The sequence below is a fragment of the Dermochelys coriacea genome, chromosome 2 (assembly GCF_009764565.3).
Source record: "Dermochelys coriacea isolate rDerCor1 chromosome 2, rDerCor1.pri.v4, whole genome shotgun sequence".
In the NCBI taxonomy this organism is placed as follows: domain Eukaryota; kingdom Metazoa; phylum Chordata; order Testudines; family Dermochelyidae; genus Dermochelys; species Dermochelys coriacea.
In genome coordinates this window covers 241,608,297-241,627,286 of record NC_050069.1, presented here as the reverse complement: position 1 = coordinate 241,627,286, position 18,990 = coordinate 241,608,297, and the positions used below count along the sequence as shown (strand labels likewise).

Genomic DNA, 18,990 nt, shown 5'->3' with positions numbered 1-18,990 from the left:
AACCATATTCATTTGTCTGAATGGGTTTCAGAGTCAGTTTTCTAGCTAGGGAGGTTAATAAAAAAAGCTTCTTTAAAAAAGTATTTCCAGAAAAAATAAGCTGAGATAAATATGTTATATGGAAGGACAATATTCTCCAGGTATGAAGAATGGTATGAAATAATATGAAAATAATTTGGAGCATGTTAATTGGATGAAAAGTCAAACCTGTTTTAAGTGTTTCTGGTTTAATCAGCAGAAAAAGAGGTGAGTTATTACTTAGGATGTACAACTAGAATAAGCTGATGTGCATCAGGAGTTGCATCTTCAAAGCATGTTCCATTCTGTTGCTTCGTTCAGGGGTCAGATATAACTGAGACAGGAGGTACATTCCATAGAAATTCATACATTTCATATAATTTATGTCCAGAAGGAATCATTAGATCATATGCTCTGGCCTCCAAATATCACAGGCCATTAAATTTTACCCAGACACCACTATCTTGAGCCCAACAACTTGGGCAAGTTGCAGAGCTCCCTGAGCTAAGCGGGGGAAACTGCTCCTTTTCAGTCATGTCATGTTAATGTGGGTATGAACTTTGAATGGAAACTGGGTAGTGAATTTGAATTAAGAGATTTAACTTGAAGGGTGGAGTGGGTTTGCAATCAAGTTTTATTGGATTGGACGGCATAATGTTATTCCTAGTTACATGCCAATGAAAACATTAAACTGATGTTAATGTTGCTTACATGAAAATACAGGGTAAGAGGGATGAAAGGAAGATAATTCCTGATATCCATGACTGTCAGGAGACCACAAATCAAGAAATTTGTGTGAGATAGCAAGCTACACTTGGAAAGGGCAAAGGATCCAGCAAGGCTTAAAATTAGCTAGGTTGCATGTGGAGGCAACCTGGTTGTTGGTGTGGAGATGTTATAAATGTATTTGAATAAGCTGTCAGAGCCCTAAAATATTTTTATTCTAAATTGACAAATTTCCATTGTCAGACAATAACAGACCTAACATATCTTTGATGCCACTTTAAGCCATGTTGTCCATGGCTTGCTTTTGTCACCAGCACCCAGAAATTCTCTTGGTAGCCCTAGATATATATACAAAGAGAAATGTGAAGTAACAAAGTATTTCAGACTGTTCAAAGGATGCCATGTCTGACAGACCATTCTCCCATCTGCCTCTGCATACTGATTTTCAAATTCTAAATAGCTTTGACATGCAATATACTTTGAATTCTGGCAAGTGCTATATATTTCCAGCACATTGAAAATTAAAATGAAAAAAGCACTTGTGTTTGCATTATGGATATTGAATTTTGATTTGTGCTATCAATCGATGAATCTATCATCTCCTTTAATTAATTTTTTTAAAGGGTGGGTAATTAACTTTTATTTGCTTCTGCAAGAAAACTTGATTTAAAGATTTAGTCAAATATGTTCAATCGTTTTAGATCAACTCAAGATTGCTGTCATTGCTCCCAAAACAATTTTGATGGGCCAATTACATCATTATTCGGATATAGTTTCACTGTAAGCCTCAGAATTGGCATATCCTCTTTGCTGAAGATGCTGCTTTTATAATGCTGGATAGAGATAGGAAATCTCAAGTAGCTGCAAATCTCCTTGAAGAATTTCTAAAGTTTGTTGCATAAATCATTAATGAGTAGAAACACTGTTGGTGAACTGGCAGATATAAATCAGTCGGATAAATTACTGTTTTACCAAAGTCATCCGTCTTTATCAACCTACTTTACTAAAGTTATCAGTAAGATAAAGTATGACTTTAAAATTATGTATATATATAAAATTATATATATCTAATACATGGCAAAAATCAAGTCTCTTCTGAGAAAGCAATGAACGCTTTAGTAGTATGCACAGCAGATGATTAAAGAGAATTCAATCTGAAGTGTCAACAGCACAAGTCATGGCTTCTTAGAAGACTGTCACCTTGATTTTTATAGAATGCATTTTCTCCACTGAGAAAATTCTCACCACAATTTTACACCCAAAGTTTTGTGAAATAATTACTACTTAATATATTGAGATATCAAAGTACAGGTTCTACATTTGCCAAAGACATAATCTCAGGAATCTGCTTGGAAAATTATTGGGGACTTTTTAAAATTCATTCTTTATGAATATTCATTCTTCTACTAATCCTGTGCTTCCCTGAAACTTTGTGAAGGTGTTTTTGTGATGGGAACACCACTTCTTAAGAACTGATTAAGTCTCAGCAGAATTCATTTCACAAAAAGGTCCCCAATATTAATTATGAGAAGTATTGTCAACCAATATTCCAATGAGTTTGCATGAAACAGGTAACATAGAAGTGAAAACTGTTTTTACTGATACACTGAGCCAACTCTTTGTGATATCTTTTGTTCGAGAGTAATTCAAATATTGGTAATTATTTATTTCATTCTTCCTTTTTGTGTATTTGTGGAGTTTACACAATTTAAAACATTTAAAAGTTTAACAGTTGGCCCCTTCATGTAATTTCTTGAGAATTACTTCAATTTAGCACTAGGATATTATGGAGTACTTGGGAGCAAGCTACTGCAAACCTGCTCCTGTACTGAAGTTGTTTTAATAATATGCACAGTATCTCATCATATTTGCTAATGGTTTATATTCCCTTTGGTTATGGATAATGGTAATTACAAAATAAAGGATGTCTCAGCAGTTGAAGCAATTGTTTATGTGAGTAATAACCATGGAGGGGAAAGCTTGTTGATTTTGCAGTTAATGTATTTGTTTTTGCTTGGAAATGGATAGAAAAAGACAAGGAATTTTCATTGTAACAAATAATTTACCTCCATGTTCTTTAAGCAAGGTACTTAGGTACATGCCTAATTATAAACACATGAATAGCCCTATTAATGGTTAAAGTTAGGCATGTGTTTAAGTATCTAATCACAATTACGAAATTATCAATAAACAGAAATAAGCTCTTTTATTTAGAAATATAGAGTGCATATTCTTAAGGCTGGCAGCCATTATGTTTAAAATATTTTACTACAATTAAAGATAAGCACAACTTTAGAGTCACATACATATGCTATATTTCTTATGTTAGATTGCATCACGCCTCAGTGCCCCATTTGACTGTGTTCACACCCTGTGCCTATCAAATAATTATTGCATAGAGTACTTATGTGGCTGGGAGGTGTAGCTGTTGTTGGCCTGATTAAGACAATATGCTCCTGCAAAGGTTTTAACTAGAGCAGAAGGATGGACTTGTTACAACATGATCTTGATTGAGAAGACTGAAAACTTGCTTCACAACACAGAACTAGATTTTAACAAATTACATCATGTATTAAAGTGAGAAAAACAGCTCTGAATACATTTAGACAATTGGTAATATTTAGAATGATTCCCAGATGCATGATCCATAATCTGCTAGTATAATTATTGGGGCTGCACAGTGTCTGAGTGCACCAAACCCTAGGATGCCAGTTGCATGCCATGTACACTGCTATTCTGAGGCAATCACTGTAGGTTCTTCAGCAGGTAGGCTTTGTAGACATTATTAGCCCTGGTGAGTTCCCATAATCCTTCAGACATGGCTATGTGAAAAGGTATTTTACTAGGGCTGGCAGGAAAGCCGAAGTTTGCATATACCCTAGGTACAGAGGCTTGAATAGTTATAGCTCAAAGTGAGCAATAGTGGTTCTTGGTTGGGCCACTGGGGTAATCCACTTGAGGCAGTCAAGGCTCTTCAGGCCTAGCGATGCCTGCTCCAAGTTTATATTCAATCAAATAAGAACTTGCAGATTTCCAGGAGAGGTTCAGTTAATGCCTCTCATTGGGCCACTCTGCACTGGCTCCCTACCCAGCCACTTCTGCTCCTCCATAAGTCCCACCCAGACCTCTGCTCTCATGTCTGACAGTCACAGCCTATTTCACGCATGGCTCTGTGTACATTTCCTGAGGGTCCTCTCTGGATTCAGCTTTTCTGCAGCTCCTCCCTCACAATGTGGCTGCTGCTTCTCAATAGACCCTGGCCCCTTCCGGGTTCAGTACCTGGCTAAGGGAAGGGGATATGCAGTAGGGAGGGGGCTGGTGAAAGGTGTAGTCCCCTGTGTTGCAGATCCATCACACTAGTTTTGGAACAGGATCCATCTAAATAGCCTACCCCCAACAAACACATCGTATTCAACCAAGTCTTTGCTGTGAGAAAGGTCTTGGGGATAGACAATGCTGTGTGGCAGATCAGTCCCCATTAAAAATCATAATCCTCACATTTAATGTATAAGCACAGCCTCCACTTTTGTTCATAAAATACATAAATAGTGCAGCTACCATTAGGGGCCATTTAGACCTACTAATCTTACTAATTTAAGAAAGAGGCTTCCTCATTTTTTTTAAATAATTTCATGCCATTTTAAAAGTTTCTATTTTGCAGGCTGGTAATCTCTGAATGTGAGCAGACTAAATTGAACAGAGAAGTAAATTTGTACTTGGATTCAATCTCCAGCAGTGGAAAAAGCTCATAGTATATCTGAATTTAAACCAGCAAGGTGGTAAAACCTGCTTGAACCACCCCTTGAGAGCCTTCACGCTGAAGGATTTAATTATGTTTCAATTACATTTAAAACTTCATTCAATTTTAACTTTCTCTCTGAAAATTGTTACAGCCTTGAAGCCAATTGATGAGTCAATTGATGGGTGAGAGGATGTCTTCTCTTCCAGCCCAGGAGCACAGAGGCAGAACAAGGTAATGAGCTTGGCTATTCAATAGTTCTCTCCAACATCCCTGCCACTGCTTTGACAAAACAAAATGAAAGATGTTAGGTAAGCTTGACCTAAACTGGACAAAATCAATGGGTTTGTATTGACTAGGGTTTAAAGGGACAGGGACTTTTCAGCTTGGAAAAGAGATGACTAAGGGGGGATATGATAAAGGTCTATAAAACCATGACTGGTGTGGAGAAAGTAAAGAAGGAAGTGTTATTTATTCCTCTCATACCACAAGAACAAGGAGTCACCAAATGAAATTAATAGGCAGCAGGTTTAAAACAAACAAAAGGAAGTATTTTTTCACACAATGCACAGTTGACCTGTGAAATTCCTTGCCAGAGTATGTTGTGAAGGCCAAGACTATAACAGGGTCCAAAAAAGAACTAGATAAATACATGGAGACTAGGTCTATCAATGGCTATTAGTCAGGATTGACAGGGGTGGTGTCGCTAGCCTCTTTTGGCAAGATACTGGGAATAGGTAACAGGGAATGGATCACTTGATGATTACCTGCTTTGTTCAGACCCTCTGGGGCACCTGGCATTGGTGCCAGGAAGACAGGATACTGGGCTAGATGGACCTTTGGTCTGACCCAGTATGGCCGTTCTTATGTTACCTTACGTATGGTACCCCAAATAACTATATGAAATGCTTTGTACACTCATTTTACTTTCAACATGTAGTGTGTTCTGTGCCAACCATCGTTCAAGGCAAAGCCTGTCATTACTTGTCAGGTGACAAAATTGCAATGAGCCTGAAAAGTGACGGCCTGGTCTAGTCTGTGTAAAGTTCCTGTTCTGGCCCCTCCCAGGGCAGTTGGTGAAAATACGTAGGGGCCTGGTGCTCCCTCCCTGCCTCTCATCTGTGGTTGCCAGAGCCAGAGGGCTCTAACCAGGAGCTGCACATGGCTTCCGATTACAATTTCACGTGGACATGATTTTAAAAAGATAGGAAACCACACAGACGATGCATGCGACGCCATCGCCCAGTGCTTCATGAGCACTTTCATACAGATGCCCGTGGTATAGCTGGGTGGATCTGTGATATATCACAGCCATGGTTAATGATGATTTTGTGATGCTAAAACGTGATGCCACAAAACTGCCCCGGGTTACGTATTTTGAAAACAGGGTGACTGCTGGGGGGAAGAACCCAGGGGCTGACCACCTGCAGGGGTGATGGCCCTGACAGGCACAGAGCCTTGTAAATGAGCCCTTGGCAGCACCCCTGTCGCTCCGCCCCTGCCTGAAAGCAGGGCTGGGAGCCCTCGGCCGCCGCACCTTTCCATCATGCTGTTCACACCCCACACCTCTAATCTGCCCCCTTGACCCGATCACCGCGCCTGCGCTACAACATGGCCCAACCCCCATTTGTGCGCCTGCGCAGGAAATACGTGAGTCTGCGGGTAGCCATGTTTCCCCCTAGTCGCCGAACCTAGTGCGCGCCTGCGCAAACGAGCCCTTCGGCGGCCGCCGCCGCTGTCCTCGATGCGCGCCTGCGCGGTGAGTCTGAGGTGGCGGGGTAGGAGTTCCCTGCGGAGGGTGACGTCACCCCCTCCCTGCCCTGCTGTCGGCAGCGCCTCTGCTCGAGGAGGGGAGGGTCCGGTCTCGCCGGCTGCAGGCGCCGCCATGGCTGCCATATTGGGGAGGAAGTGAGAGCAGGAGGCGGCAGCGGCGGCCAGGGAGGAGCCCTTCCCCTTCCCCTCTCCCCTCCGCTCAGTGAGGCGCTGCTCTGCCGGCGGCGGCCGCTCGCAGGAGTCCGGAGTGAGCGGCGCGGCGGCTGGGCTGAGCGCCCCGAAGGCGGCGGCTTTGGCCTAAGATGGCGGACCCGGCGGAATGTAACATCAAAGTGATGTGTCGCTTCAGGCCTCTCAACGACTCCGAGGTGACCCGCGGCGACAAGTACATCGCCAAGTTCCAGGGAGAGGACACCGTTATCATCGCGGTGAGCGCCGGCCTGGGGAGGGGGCCGGACACCACGGGGATGGGCGCGGTACGAAGGGGAGAGGCCGGTCGGAGAAGAGCTGAGCGAGAGCGGAGGGGGCCAGGCGAGGGGAGCAGCCGGGCTTCGTGGGGGCATGACAGCGCAGAGGAGGGAGCAGGGCAGGCACAGGGGTTGACTTGGCCGGGCGGAGTACAGGTACTATCTAAAGCTGCCGCCTAATCCAAAACTCCCTCTTGCAGAGCCTTAGGCAAACAGCACTCGAAACTTTGGGCATGACTTAAGTGGCGGTTTTGAAATTGAGGTGGGACCGTCGTGCACATTTCATACACTGTGCATGTGAAAGTTGTGGTGCTTTATCGCAGAACAGTGCTGCGATGAGTGCCCTCCCCCACGCCACCTAAGAGACATAGAGAAACAGCTCTTATGTGTGGAGGAAAATGGTGTATACAGCAGTGCGTGGGCCATTAGTGGATTTGGATGGTTCTTTACTGACCAGTAGTAACTTTCTTTACTAATCGGTCTGAGGAAGTTTGCACTGAACTAGGGTACAAAATAAGCAGGGTGACTCCTGAGAATAGAGCGCCCCAGATATTGGGCTTTCCATTCTTCTGTTTTCAGGATATTATTGAGAGTGGTTTTGTGAATACAGTAGTGAAATTTTAAAATAAAGAACCGACATCCTAGAAATAGGTGTATGGGAAGAGAGAGAAAATGGGCAAAAGATCTAGGCTTCTTTTGTGTAAGCTAATGAGTTTGGCAACTAATGTAATGTCTGCATTAGTAACGTCTAAGAAAGAAGTTACCAGAGTAATTTGTCCACTGAATAGTTTTGGCAAAAGAAAATCTGTTGAGTGGCTTTTGTGATCAGTACATCAACCAGTGCGCTAATACTTTGTCCAGCAAAATAAATTGAGCCTGCTTATGTCTTTGTGGTTCATCACACATATGTGTTTGCAATTTAACAAAAATCACTTTCTGTAGAATAGAGGCCTGCTGTGAAGAGATCTTGTTGGTGTCCTGGAAAAGATCATTCCAGCAGTGCCAGTTTGCAATGCAGCTGCTGTAGAGTGAGTTATTGAATGGAGAGCTAGACTATATTTACAGTAATAGTCTTCTCTGGTATCATTTGCATTTGTTGGTAAATGGGTTGTACAAAGATTTTTTTTCCTGTAATTATCTCTCACTTGTACTCATTCTTGATCTGCACATTCAGATGAAGAATTTTGCCACAGTGTCACAATTGCAAATTTAGAGAGGAAATGAGGAATATACTTTAAAATTTACCTTGCTAATATTTGTTTAGATTGTAGGTTCTGTACACCATATTTTCTTCTTGAAGCAACCCAAATTAAACATATCTATCCATAACAGCTTAACTTGGAAGTGGAACAAATGTGTAACAGTAAATAAAGATTCTGTTAGAAAGCTTCATATTTATAGCACAAGGCTTTAAGTAGAAGAGAAGTAATACTTTAAATTCAGTTTTAGAAAACAAATGGATTGCTAATGGAATATGGAACCTTTTGCTGTTTCTGGTATAAATTCAGATCAGATCAGTAGTAAGTAGGCCACTGAAAAGCCAGCAAAATGCTTGTGAAATTAGCTGGTATTGGCCCATTAAAGATCTCATTTCAGAGATTGGTGAAGCAGACTGCATTAATTCTCACAGTTACCCAGAAGCTTGCCTATCTTTTATCTAGACAGTTAGCAAATGCAGAATATGACAAAACTGAGGTCACTATTAGAAGTAAACGTGCTCACTTTCATGCTTGGTCCTGAGTATCCATTCAGAGGAGCACCATGTGCCCCATCTGAAATCAAAGGCTGTAAAGTCCGTTCTTGAGATGCATCAGATTTTCTAGGTGATAAATTCTGTTCCATCCTCACTCTCTCTAACCTTCTAGCAACTACCTTTTGGGCCAAAGTGCAATCATTGCTAATGGGGCAGGGGCTTGAAGTTCATTAGGAGGATCCATGGTTTAGGTTTTAAATGATAAAAGTCAGGTAATTTGGAGTGGACATTGAGAAACATTACCATTATGGTTTAGACTATGTAGGAGCTTCCACAAGAACTCCAAGATGGTCAGTTTTTACAAATTTAAAAAAATGATTGAATGTTTTCTCATTGCTACTTTTTACCACTAATGGAAAAGCTAGAATTTTCCCTGGGTAGTAAAGAAAATATCACAGTGGTGCGAGCTTTGCTTTTCTAGTAAGATTTCAAAATAACATCTGAAGGATGAAGTGGTCTGGAGACTCACTAAGTCAGTGTGAGGCAAACTAGTCCTTCTCCTTAGAGACCACATGGAGCTTGAAATTGACAGAATTAGTAGGGAATTAACATGCATTGTAATGACTTTTTTTTTTAACTGTATTCCTCTGCAATAGTGAAGGCTAAATGTAAAACATCCAGTAGTCTTAGGTCCAGGACTTGCTATTTTCAGCCTTGGACCAGTGCCCAGGAAAGCACTGATAGGTTGAGGTACCACTGACAGTCTTTTAAGTCCTGTTTCATGATATTCCAACCATTGGGTGTGTAACAAATGCTCTTTACAGTGAATATGCTGGAATTCCCATCATTCCAGTAACATAAAGCATTTTTACTCCTGATATATGGCAAGATTCCCAAACTCAAAATCACATCCTCTGATTACTAAATAAAATTGAAGACCTAATTCTCTGGGACTTTCAAATTTGCACCTTTCATGACCATTCAGTTTATCTCCAAGGATGAGTTAGTCAGGTTTTTCAAAGCTTCACTGATCCCTAGTAGCCTGAACACTTAACCAGCTAGCCTGTCTGAAATATCTTGTCTGAAATAGCCTTCCTAAACCCATTCCTCAGTTATTTCCATGCAGAGTACTGTACATCAGTTTCCCTCTCCTTTTCATGCATATCTTATCGGGCTTCTCTTCACCACTGTATATAGTGGTAGCTGCCTGCCAAGCTCTTCTTTTCAGTAACTTGGGCTAGGATTCTCTTCACAGCCTCCTCGCTCAAGGGGAGGCTACACCCTCTTGATTGGACCATGGTACTTACAACTCTGCCTCTGCAGGCCCATGCTGAAATATGGAGAAGCTTGCCTCTTACCTACCCTGTAGCATTTCGGAGAGTTGTCCCTATTGGCTGGAAGAAGGGCAAGATTAGAAATAAGATAGGAGACAGAGTGGGAGCAGAGATGCTCCCAGTATTCTTCTGTGGGTTTGTCCTACTCTAACCATACACATGCGTTCATTGATTTCCTCTTCCTTTCTGGGGAAAGCAGCAATAGTTTTCTTTTTCCTGGGCATCCATACATCTACAGGCATGATTGTTATCCTGGACAAGTGTGTCTTTTCCATCTCTGTCTTTTAGAAAAATGATTTATTGTAGTTGTAGATGTTGATTATTTCACAGCAATTTGTGGTTGAGATGCAATATTATTTTGTTTTGAAGAACAATAGCTATAAGAAAGATGTAGCTCCTTAATTGTTCTTGCACGAGGCCATATCTCTTGGGCTTTGAATTCTAATTCCAAGAAAGTCTTTTTCATTTTAGAAATAGTTAATTTTAAGGGGAATCTTTTCTAGCTGTTCTTCCTGATGAATTCATGTGTTTAAAAAAACAAATGCACATCATTAAGACAGTATGTGGACTTGTATGCATGTAACATTTTTGTTATAGCAGTATAAAGACATGCTTTCATTGTGACTCCAGTTCTTTGGAGGTTGGGTGAGTATTATCCTATTTCTTCAAGTACTGTTAACACTGGGGATTTGCTCAAGATATTTTTGCTTTGGTGCTAGAAAAAGCTGTCAACCTAACCTCTCTTTAAATTGACTAAGTTAAAGAAAAAATCTAATTTTTGTTAAAACACCCTCTAATTTTTAAAGATTCAGAACACAAATTTCTTTAAAAAAAAAAAAAAAAGATTTTTCTGATCTCCTTTAAATAATTAGAGGTATTTTTTCATTGAGGGATGAACTGACTGTAGAGGGAAATAGTGAAACTGACAATATATTCACTGGTCAAATACACAAGTTAAGTAAAAAAAACAAAAACAAAAAAACAACCCCCCCCCAAATTCTATAATCCCTACAGTTTATAGTAACCTTAAGTGTTGTAATTATTGTAGGTAGAATATCTTCATCTTTAAACATGGCATTTTGTGAGGAGCACTGAGACTGTCTGGAAATAGCTGTGCCCCCTAAATGTTGTTATGCAATTTAGTCCTAGCACAGCTCCTCCTCTCTTTGCTAGGAAAGTGAATTGTGCTTTAATATTATTTTTAACAAGTTAGCAAGCACAATGATGATGGGGTGTGTGTAGACAAGGACAAATCATGGGGTTTGGGCTGTGCCGACAGAGGTGAGTTGTTGGTAAAGCTTTCAAGTGTGGTCCAGGCTATGATAAGCATTATGACACCTAACTCGAGGCAACTTAATCTTGTCTAAACATGACTGTCTTACTGATGATATTTCCTTGATGATTGCAGCAGCATAATTTTCAAATTGATAAATTTAAGTTATTGTGCTTTTAAAATAGTAAAGCCTTTTCCAGCTAATGACTCTATTGAAATATTTACAGCATGAATGCTGAGAAAACTGGGTTCTTTAATGCTGAATTCATTATAATGCCTTTTTGTTTAAGAATGTATGCAAGGCAAGCTGGAACCTAACACAACTGCAGTGAACATGTTTTTATAAGTCCCTGTTGGAGTTGCCCACAGATTTATATTTCTTCAGTGTTAAATGTAAGTTATGGGGAGTGCTTACTGAAAAGGTCACATGAAGAGAAACCAGCATATTCATATGTATGTGGTTTTGACCTTTATTTTTTTACGCTTGAAACTGTTTGTTTGCAAGCAGAGAGCATTATCACTCTGAATGAAATGCTTGTATGCCACTTTTAGTACCTGTATATGTGCTCTTTCTTGTCTTGTGATTTGTTTCTCCCCCCTCAAGGAAACAAAAAATAAACTAGTGTCCTCAGTCACACCCAGACCTTTCAGACTGTTCACAACTGCTTAAGTCTGGATTGAGATCTGGAAGAGGAGTCTGGGTATTGACATACAAATAAGCAGTGTCCTATTTTTCCTTCAAATGCCTATATTCGGTAATGTAGAGAGCACTCCCATCTTTGCCTCACTGTCATCTAAAAAAACAGAAAATCAGATATATTTTCTAATTAACTGGGTAGTATCCTTAACATGCAAGGCCTGGTCCTTGCCCTGAATATCTAAATATATGTGGCTTTCAGTTTAAAGAATATACTTCTTTAAAACTGGTTTTGTATATTAAGTTAAAGAAAGGTTTGGCTCTGTCACTTTCTTGCAGAACCAGACTAGTGAAGATCACTTTCTTCTACTGACTTCATCGTCTTGGCAGCAGGAAAGCAATATTCAGAAAGAAAATGTAATTCATATGGAACATTGAAAGAGGGTAGGGCATGCAAGAAGTGGGACACTTACACAAAACAGCAGAAGTAGGACAATAGTATGCTGTTTTGTATTTTAGAAAGAAAAAAACACTTCCATACTTGTAAAAGTACTCCACCTTAATATTATAATCTGATCTCATATGGAAAATGACTGCATATGTTAGAAGCTGTACTCTTACCTGTAGCTGAAAAATTTGGATTTTTCGGTGGTGGTTAGTTTAATATTTTGCCGAACCTTGATCACTTAGGGAAAGTACAACAGTTTCTCAAAGCATATGGCTTTGACAAACTCTGTAATAGTGCAGAAATGTATGGCTAGAAGACTTGTTTCAATACTGAAGGAAGTATACTGTATTGCTACTGTGCTATATCATTTTAGTAATAATCTCTGTTCATCTCAAATGTGGTGTTCATTCTAAAACCTAAAGACACTTTAAATATCAGCATTGTTAACTGTTTCACTGTTGATCCCTTTAGAACAACATCCAGCTAGAGCGATAATCCCAGGTCGGCTTGAATGCTAAAATTCCAGCTGTCCCCCACCCATCTGCTAGAATCACCAGCTTTCCCTAACATCTTCCCAGCTGCAATTATGTATTTTCATTACAAAAACTTCTCGTGTTGAAACTGAACATGGGGCCATCATAAAATGGAGACCATCACATTAAATACCAGGGCTATTTCACTGATAGTATTTTCCCATTTATCCTCTGGCAGAGGAAATGCTGCCGAACTTTATCCTTACTGGTTGCAGAGTACACAGAGCCTTATATATGATATATTATGTAAGCAAGCAAGTAAGGAAGCACTCAAATTACAATCTTAACACAGAAAAATAAGAATGGAGGACTGGAAAACTAAGGTCCAATGACATACCCTGCACCCTCTACAGTTGCAGAAAATCAGTTCTACATGAATCTTATTCTCCTCATGCACCCCAAAAGAATTGAAAAGCATCATTTTTCTTCCTAGAAGCAGAATACTGTGCTGGGACTCTGCTTGTCTGTCTTTTTTGCTACTTTGAACTCTGTCACTGACAGAGCAATAGTACATTATGTTTCAAACTGGGAAAGAGGGATGGGAATGGAAAATAAATGTGTGCTCTCAAATTAATGGGGGAAAAAAGGGATAAGTTTTGCTAAAATCACTCCATTTGTGATTTCTTTGAATCATAGAATATCGGGATTGAAAGGGACCTCAGGAGGTCATCTAGTCCAACCCCCTGCTCAAAGCAGGACCAGTCCCTAACTAAATCATCCCAGCCAGGGCTTTGTCAAGCCTGACCTTAAAAACTTCTAAGGAAGGAGATTCCACCACCTCCCTAGGTAACACATTCCAGTGTTTCACCACCCTCCTAGTGAAAAAGTTTTTCCTAATATCCAACCTAAACCTCCCACACTGCAACTTGAGACCATTACTCCTTGTTCTGTCATCTGCTACCACTGAGAACAGTCTAGATCCATCCTCTTTGAAACCCCCTTTCAGGTAGTTGAAAGCAGCTATCAAATCCCCCCTCATTCTTCTCTTCCGCAGACTAAACAATCCCAGTTCCCTCAGTCTTTCCTCAGAAGTCATGTGTTCCAGTTCCCTAATCATTTTTGTTGCCCCGCTGGATGTTTTCCAATTTTTCCACATCTTTCTTGTAGTGTGGGGCCCAAAACTGGACACAGTACTCCAGATGAGGCCTCACCAATGTCTAATAGAGGGGAACGATCACATCCCTCGATCTGCTGGCAGTGCCCCTACTTACACATCCCAAAATGCCATTGGCCTTCTTGGAAACAAGGGCATACTGACTCATATCCAGCTTCTTGTCCACTGTAACCCCTAGGTCCTTTTCTGCAGAACTGCTGCCTCGCCATTCAGTCCCTAGTCTGTAGCGGTGCACGGGATTCTTCAGTCCTAAGAATCTTTATTTAGACCTAAAGCTTTACATTTTTTGTATATTTGTGGGGAAAAAATGGTGGTAGCAATACCGTCATACTGTTTTGCATTGGGAGAAAAGCTGTTTTTTTTTTTTTTTTTTAATATCTCAATCTTTTATAAATGGTCTTGTGCTCCTCATGCCAAGAATAAGCCAGCTACAGTGTCACAGAATGGGTTTCTAAAATGATTACATTAGCAAAAAGAATATGCTTTAGCGTTAAAAGCGTTGTGTACGTTGTGATACAGAAATGGAACATTACTGACTGCTCATCTTACAGTATCAATAATGAAAAGACTATTCCAGGTATTAAGGATCAGAAAACAAGATGATCCAAGCCACACATTGTTATGGATGGACTCTGAAAATCTTACAGTAAACTTTAAAACTATAGGTATGAATGCAATAGAAATAAATAATACTTTTATACAATTTATTTTCTGTACTTCTGAGGATAACCTGAAGTTAGAGGTGATTCTGTCTCATTAAGAGTAACAGAATTGTCTTCTATGAACAAGACACTGGGAGATGATGACTTGCCAGCGGACATCTGTGAAGAGCAAAGTTTTGTACATTTCAATTGTTTCGAATATATTTGAATGTAGGCTAATACTGAAAACAGTTGCCCAGTACAGCTAAACTGGCCATTAATTATGATAACAAAAAGATACTGTGTCAAAGTCTGTAAAAAGCCTCCATTAAGATTTGAGTAACTACTGCTGGGTCATGCTGGCAGGTGGCTGCAAGTTAGCTTCAATGAGGGCTTGGAATATTGCTTTGAGACGGACTGATTTAGGTTCATTTTGAGAAGGTTCATAGAACTAATAGAAGCAGCCAAGACACCATAGAAGCAGCCAAGGAGGAAGCTTAGGCTGATTCTTATGGGGTAATGTTTGTTTCTAGTACAGCCAAACTCTGGGAAAGAGGTGAATCTGGATGTTTAACTCCGGGTCTGTGGGCTCTGGGGAGACTGGAAAATAGGGATTTGGCGCACAAATGAATAGGCAATCTATAGGCTTAATTTGTAATTTTACTGAGCTATTGTGAGTCTGATTCCTAGTCAAAAGGATATCTGTATTCCAAAACAGAAGGGTTGTTATACCTAACGTATAGAGTATATGTGATGGTCCAGCTTGTTTTTTGTCACTTATGGTAATACCCAAAAACTGCAATCCAGAGCAAGGCCTGATTCTGTACCCTTCCTCAGAAAGCTTTCAGTCATAGCCTCTTGATGCAGCTAAGGTGTTTGTGGCAAAGTGAGGGAAATCTGTGCAACAATAACGGTGCAATCTGGGCACTGAAAAATAGGGTTTGCTTCTTCGTAATGTATAAAGACATACTTTTTTTTTCTTTTCGTAAAGATTTTTTTTTTGTTTTAGAAATTTGGTTGTCCTGCTGTGAGAAAGTAGGCCACTGGAAAACAGGTAGAATTGATATTGTAAATGCCAAATAAATGAAACCTGTTTGGAATTCACAACAATCTTTCAGACTGTTTTTTGTGATAGGTGTATATGTAGTTCTAGGCAAAGCTCTTCTTTATCACCTCTGCTTATTTTGGCATTGAAATATTGATCGTTTTAAAATTAAAAACAGTTGTTTGACAAATATGGATCAGTGGAGATGCCTGAGCTAGAGCCTCATTGGTATAAAGTGTGATGGGAGGGAGTGGACTACAGGCAGACTATTCTGTTAGGACACTGAACCTTTGGAATTTGCATTCCTGGTTTGGTCTGTAATCACTCAACTTTCAGGGCATGCCACCAAGACCGCCACCTTTTTGGTCAGTAATGAGAATGGGGAATCTAGTGGGGATTCTGGTAGATTTAGTAAATTTATTACAGGGAACTGTTCTGGAGGAAGTCAATCTGTCAAGGGTTCCTGAAGTTTGTGATGTATAAACTTTATATTTTAAGATCAATTCAAATAAGGGATTCATTGTTTGAGAGAGAAGTCCTTATTATATATAGATTACTTCCTTTAACTAATCCATAAAATTCAACAAAGTGTAGTATGTATAGTGAGTAATCCTATAAATCAAAAGGAGTGGGAAGAAAATTTGATTATTTTTTTTCCTCTAAGCTCTGCCCTTTCATAGTACTATCTCAGTGGCAGCTTAAAGGAGAATTATAAAGGCATGATATAGCTAAATTATTTTAAGTAGAGTTAGTAAATTCAACCTCCCTGCCTACTGTTTGTTAATGGGGATAAATTTTATACCTTACAATGTGGAGAAGAATGTTAAACTGATTTTCAAAGAAGCTTCTGTCTCTTACCAACAGAAGTTGGTGCAGTAAAAGATATTACCTCATCCACCTTGTCTCTCTCTAAAGAGCTCAAAAAAGTTAAACTAACATGAAGTTTAATTTGATTGAAATTAAAATGTTACAGGCACACTGAATGTGATGTTTAAGAAATTCCTATAGGACTTGGCATTAAATCAAAATAAAATATAGGAGTTTGATTGTTTTGGACAACATCACTAACCTATCTATCCACTACTTAACAAAGAATTGTGGAAATTTCTTATGTAGCTTACAGCTTTGTTTTATAGTTCTGTTTTCATTTTCCCATGTGAGGAAATGAAAAGCTAAAAATTAACAAAACATTGTACCCGAAACATCAGGAATCGGGTACTTTGACCATTTACATGAAGAAAAAAAACTGGATGAGTTAAACAGTCTTTTAACTGTTAAAGATAGATATGGATTACTGCAAGATGTAATGTTTTAAGAACAATGACCTGCCTGACTTAATCCCACTAGAGAGTCTCCAAAATCAGTTGATAGTCACTTAAGACATTTCTCAAAAATGTACTGACTTGAAATAAGAAAAGGAGTACTTGTGGCACCTTAGAGACTAACAAATTTATTAGAGCATAAGCTTTCGTGAGCTACAGCTCACTTCATCGGATGAAAGCTTATGCTCTAATAAATTTTAGTCTCTAAGGTGCCACAAGTACTCGTTTTCTTTTTGCGAATACAGACTAACACGGCTGCTACTCTGAAACCTGACTTGAAATAGTGTATTCATGAATATCAATTTTTTTTTTAAGTGGAAATAATTTGGAGGAAGTTTCAAATTGCATCTAAACCTGAAGAAATGCCAGGCACATCAACAGTACACCATAATTTTTGTTTAGGATGTTATTGGACACAATATGAATAGTGTAGATATGGTACAAAAGGTGATAATGGGGCAACTTGATCCAGCAATAGGGATGTTTATATGAAGTAGTGCATGCAGACTTTTGCATATTAGACAAATGTTACCTGTGAGTTATAATGAGTTGGCCTGCAACACAAAATAGCAGATATGCCTGTTAATATTCCTTTTATTAAAGTCACTACAGGAAGATTGAGGAAATGGCTGTATCCTTTATTCAATGGCTAATTTTATAGATGTGCTTATTGAAACTTCAGCCTGACATCTCAAGACTGATAGTAATTGTTAAAGAAGGCATCTGTCTTGCTAATAACAGTGTCCATCCCAGTTTTAGTTTGGCTTGGATAAACTTCTTAGACTGTGTATTAGATCATGGGTGGGATTTCCAAAAGCACCTAAATGATTTGATGAAGATCCCTGAATCTTGTGTCCTAAATCACTTAAGTGCTTTGGGAAATCCCGTCCCAAAACACAAAATTTCTTTCATCATAATGCATCTACCATGCCGATGGGAGTGGTTATGAGCGTCTCAGAGTAGTCACTTGGACGATGGGAGTGGTAGCCGCATACTCCAGAAAAAGGGGATAGTGACATACTCTACCTCAGAGACATAATACTACATTGTCTCTTTAGTCAGATCAGCATGTAGTCACCAAAGTATTAGTAATGGACACCTCTAAGAACCTGCTAAGTCCAAAACTAAGTCTGCACTAACTGAAACACTTAGAAGTAGAATTCAGTACTTCAGCAGCTTGAATATTTCCTTCCATCCAGAGAATAAAATATAGGCAGCAGTCTGCTTTTCCAGCATAGACTTCAGGTTTGGCTTCTGCCTATAAGCACTGTTGTTTCTTGGCATACCTCTAGAACGCTACTACTCTTCCCTTTCAAGAGGGGTCTCATCTATCAGAATCTTGAAGTAATAACCTTCTAGTCCTTTTCTCAGAGGAAGCAATGTTCTTGGGTGTACAGTATTAACCTGAGCATTTTGGTTTAAGATTTGTGTGAAAACTTAAAATGAACTGACTTACTGCCAAACTGTAATTAAGTGAGACTGGGGCATACTTCTGGTGAAAGTTCTTTTGAAAAACTGTTTAGGCTGGTTTCAGGATGCAAGTAAGTTTAGTTCAAGGCTTCATTCGTATGTGGTCAGCTATTGATCATCTTTCACTCTGGTAACTTGTGTATAAATCAATTCCTCTTACTGAAGGCTTCAAGTATACAAACAAAAGCAAAAAGACACTGTAGAAGCAGGCTTAATATGGACCGTTCAAATTTGAAAAATGTTCAGTTTTACTTTCTGTGACGGGGATTTTTTACTCTTCTTGTGTCTTTTCAGTCCAAGCCGTATGTGTTTGACCATGTATTCCAGTCAAGTACATCGCAGGAACAAGTATACAATGATTGTGCTAAAAAAATTGTAAAAGGTAAGGAAGAACATTGAACTTGACAATAAGGAAGCCATCAATAGGCTGTTAAGTGGCTTTTACTGTTGAAAATTGTGATGTAGTTCCATCTCTCCTCTTCCTACCCATCTTTCCCCCAAAAACTGTATCTAAAAGAAACAGCATGAATTATAGCAGGAGTGGCAGCAATCACTACCATTAAAGTTGATGAATGACATCAATTCTGAACCCATGTATTCAGTTCATAGCTGTTTTTGAAATGTTGATCTTGTCAGGTTGCAATTTTTCAGGCAAGCTCTCTTCCATTAAAATTCTCTCTTGGACAATTATAGGGGAGAAGTTTTTCTTAAGTAAAAGGATGGGAAAATATAACTTTTCTATTTTAAAATGATGCTC

At 39.4% G+C, this 18,990-nt stretch overlaps 1 protein-coding gene across 4 annotated transcripts in view; it reads left to right on the top strand.

Moving 5' to 3' along the window:
* The first annotated feature begins 6,136 nt into the window (after positions 1-6,136).
* KIF5B (kinesin family member 5B) overlaps positions 6,137-18,990 on the top strand; it is a 77,830-nt gene continuing 64,976 nt past the window's right edge. For 2 of the 4 annotated variants that reach the window (XM_038389544.2, XM_038389542.2), the window contains exons 1-2: positions 6,137-6,684; positions 18,528-18,615. In XM_038389544.2, coding sequence (XP_038245472.1) covers positions 6,559-6,684; positions 18,528-18,615 — 214 coding nt within the window. In that variant the 5' untranslated portion in view covers positions 6,137-6,558. The remainder of the gene's footprint in view (positions 6,685-18,527; positions 18,616-18,990) is intronic. The other 2 variants (XM_038389545.2, XM_038389543.2) reach the window with 1 other exon arrangement.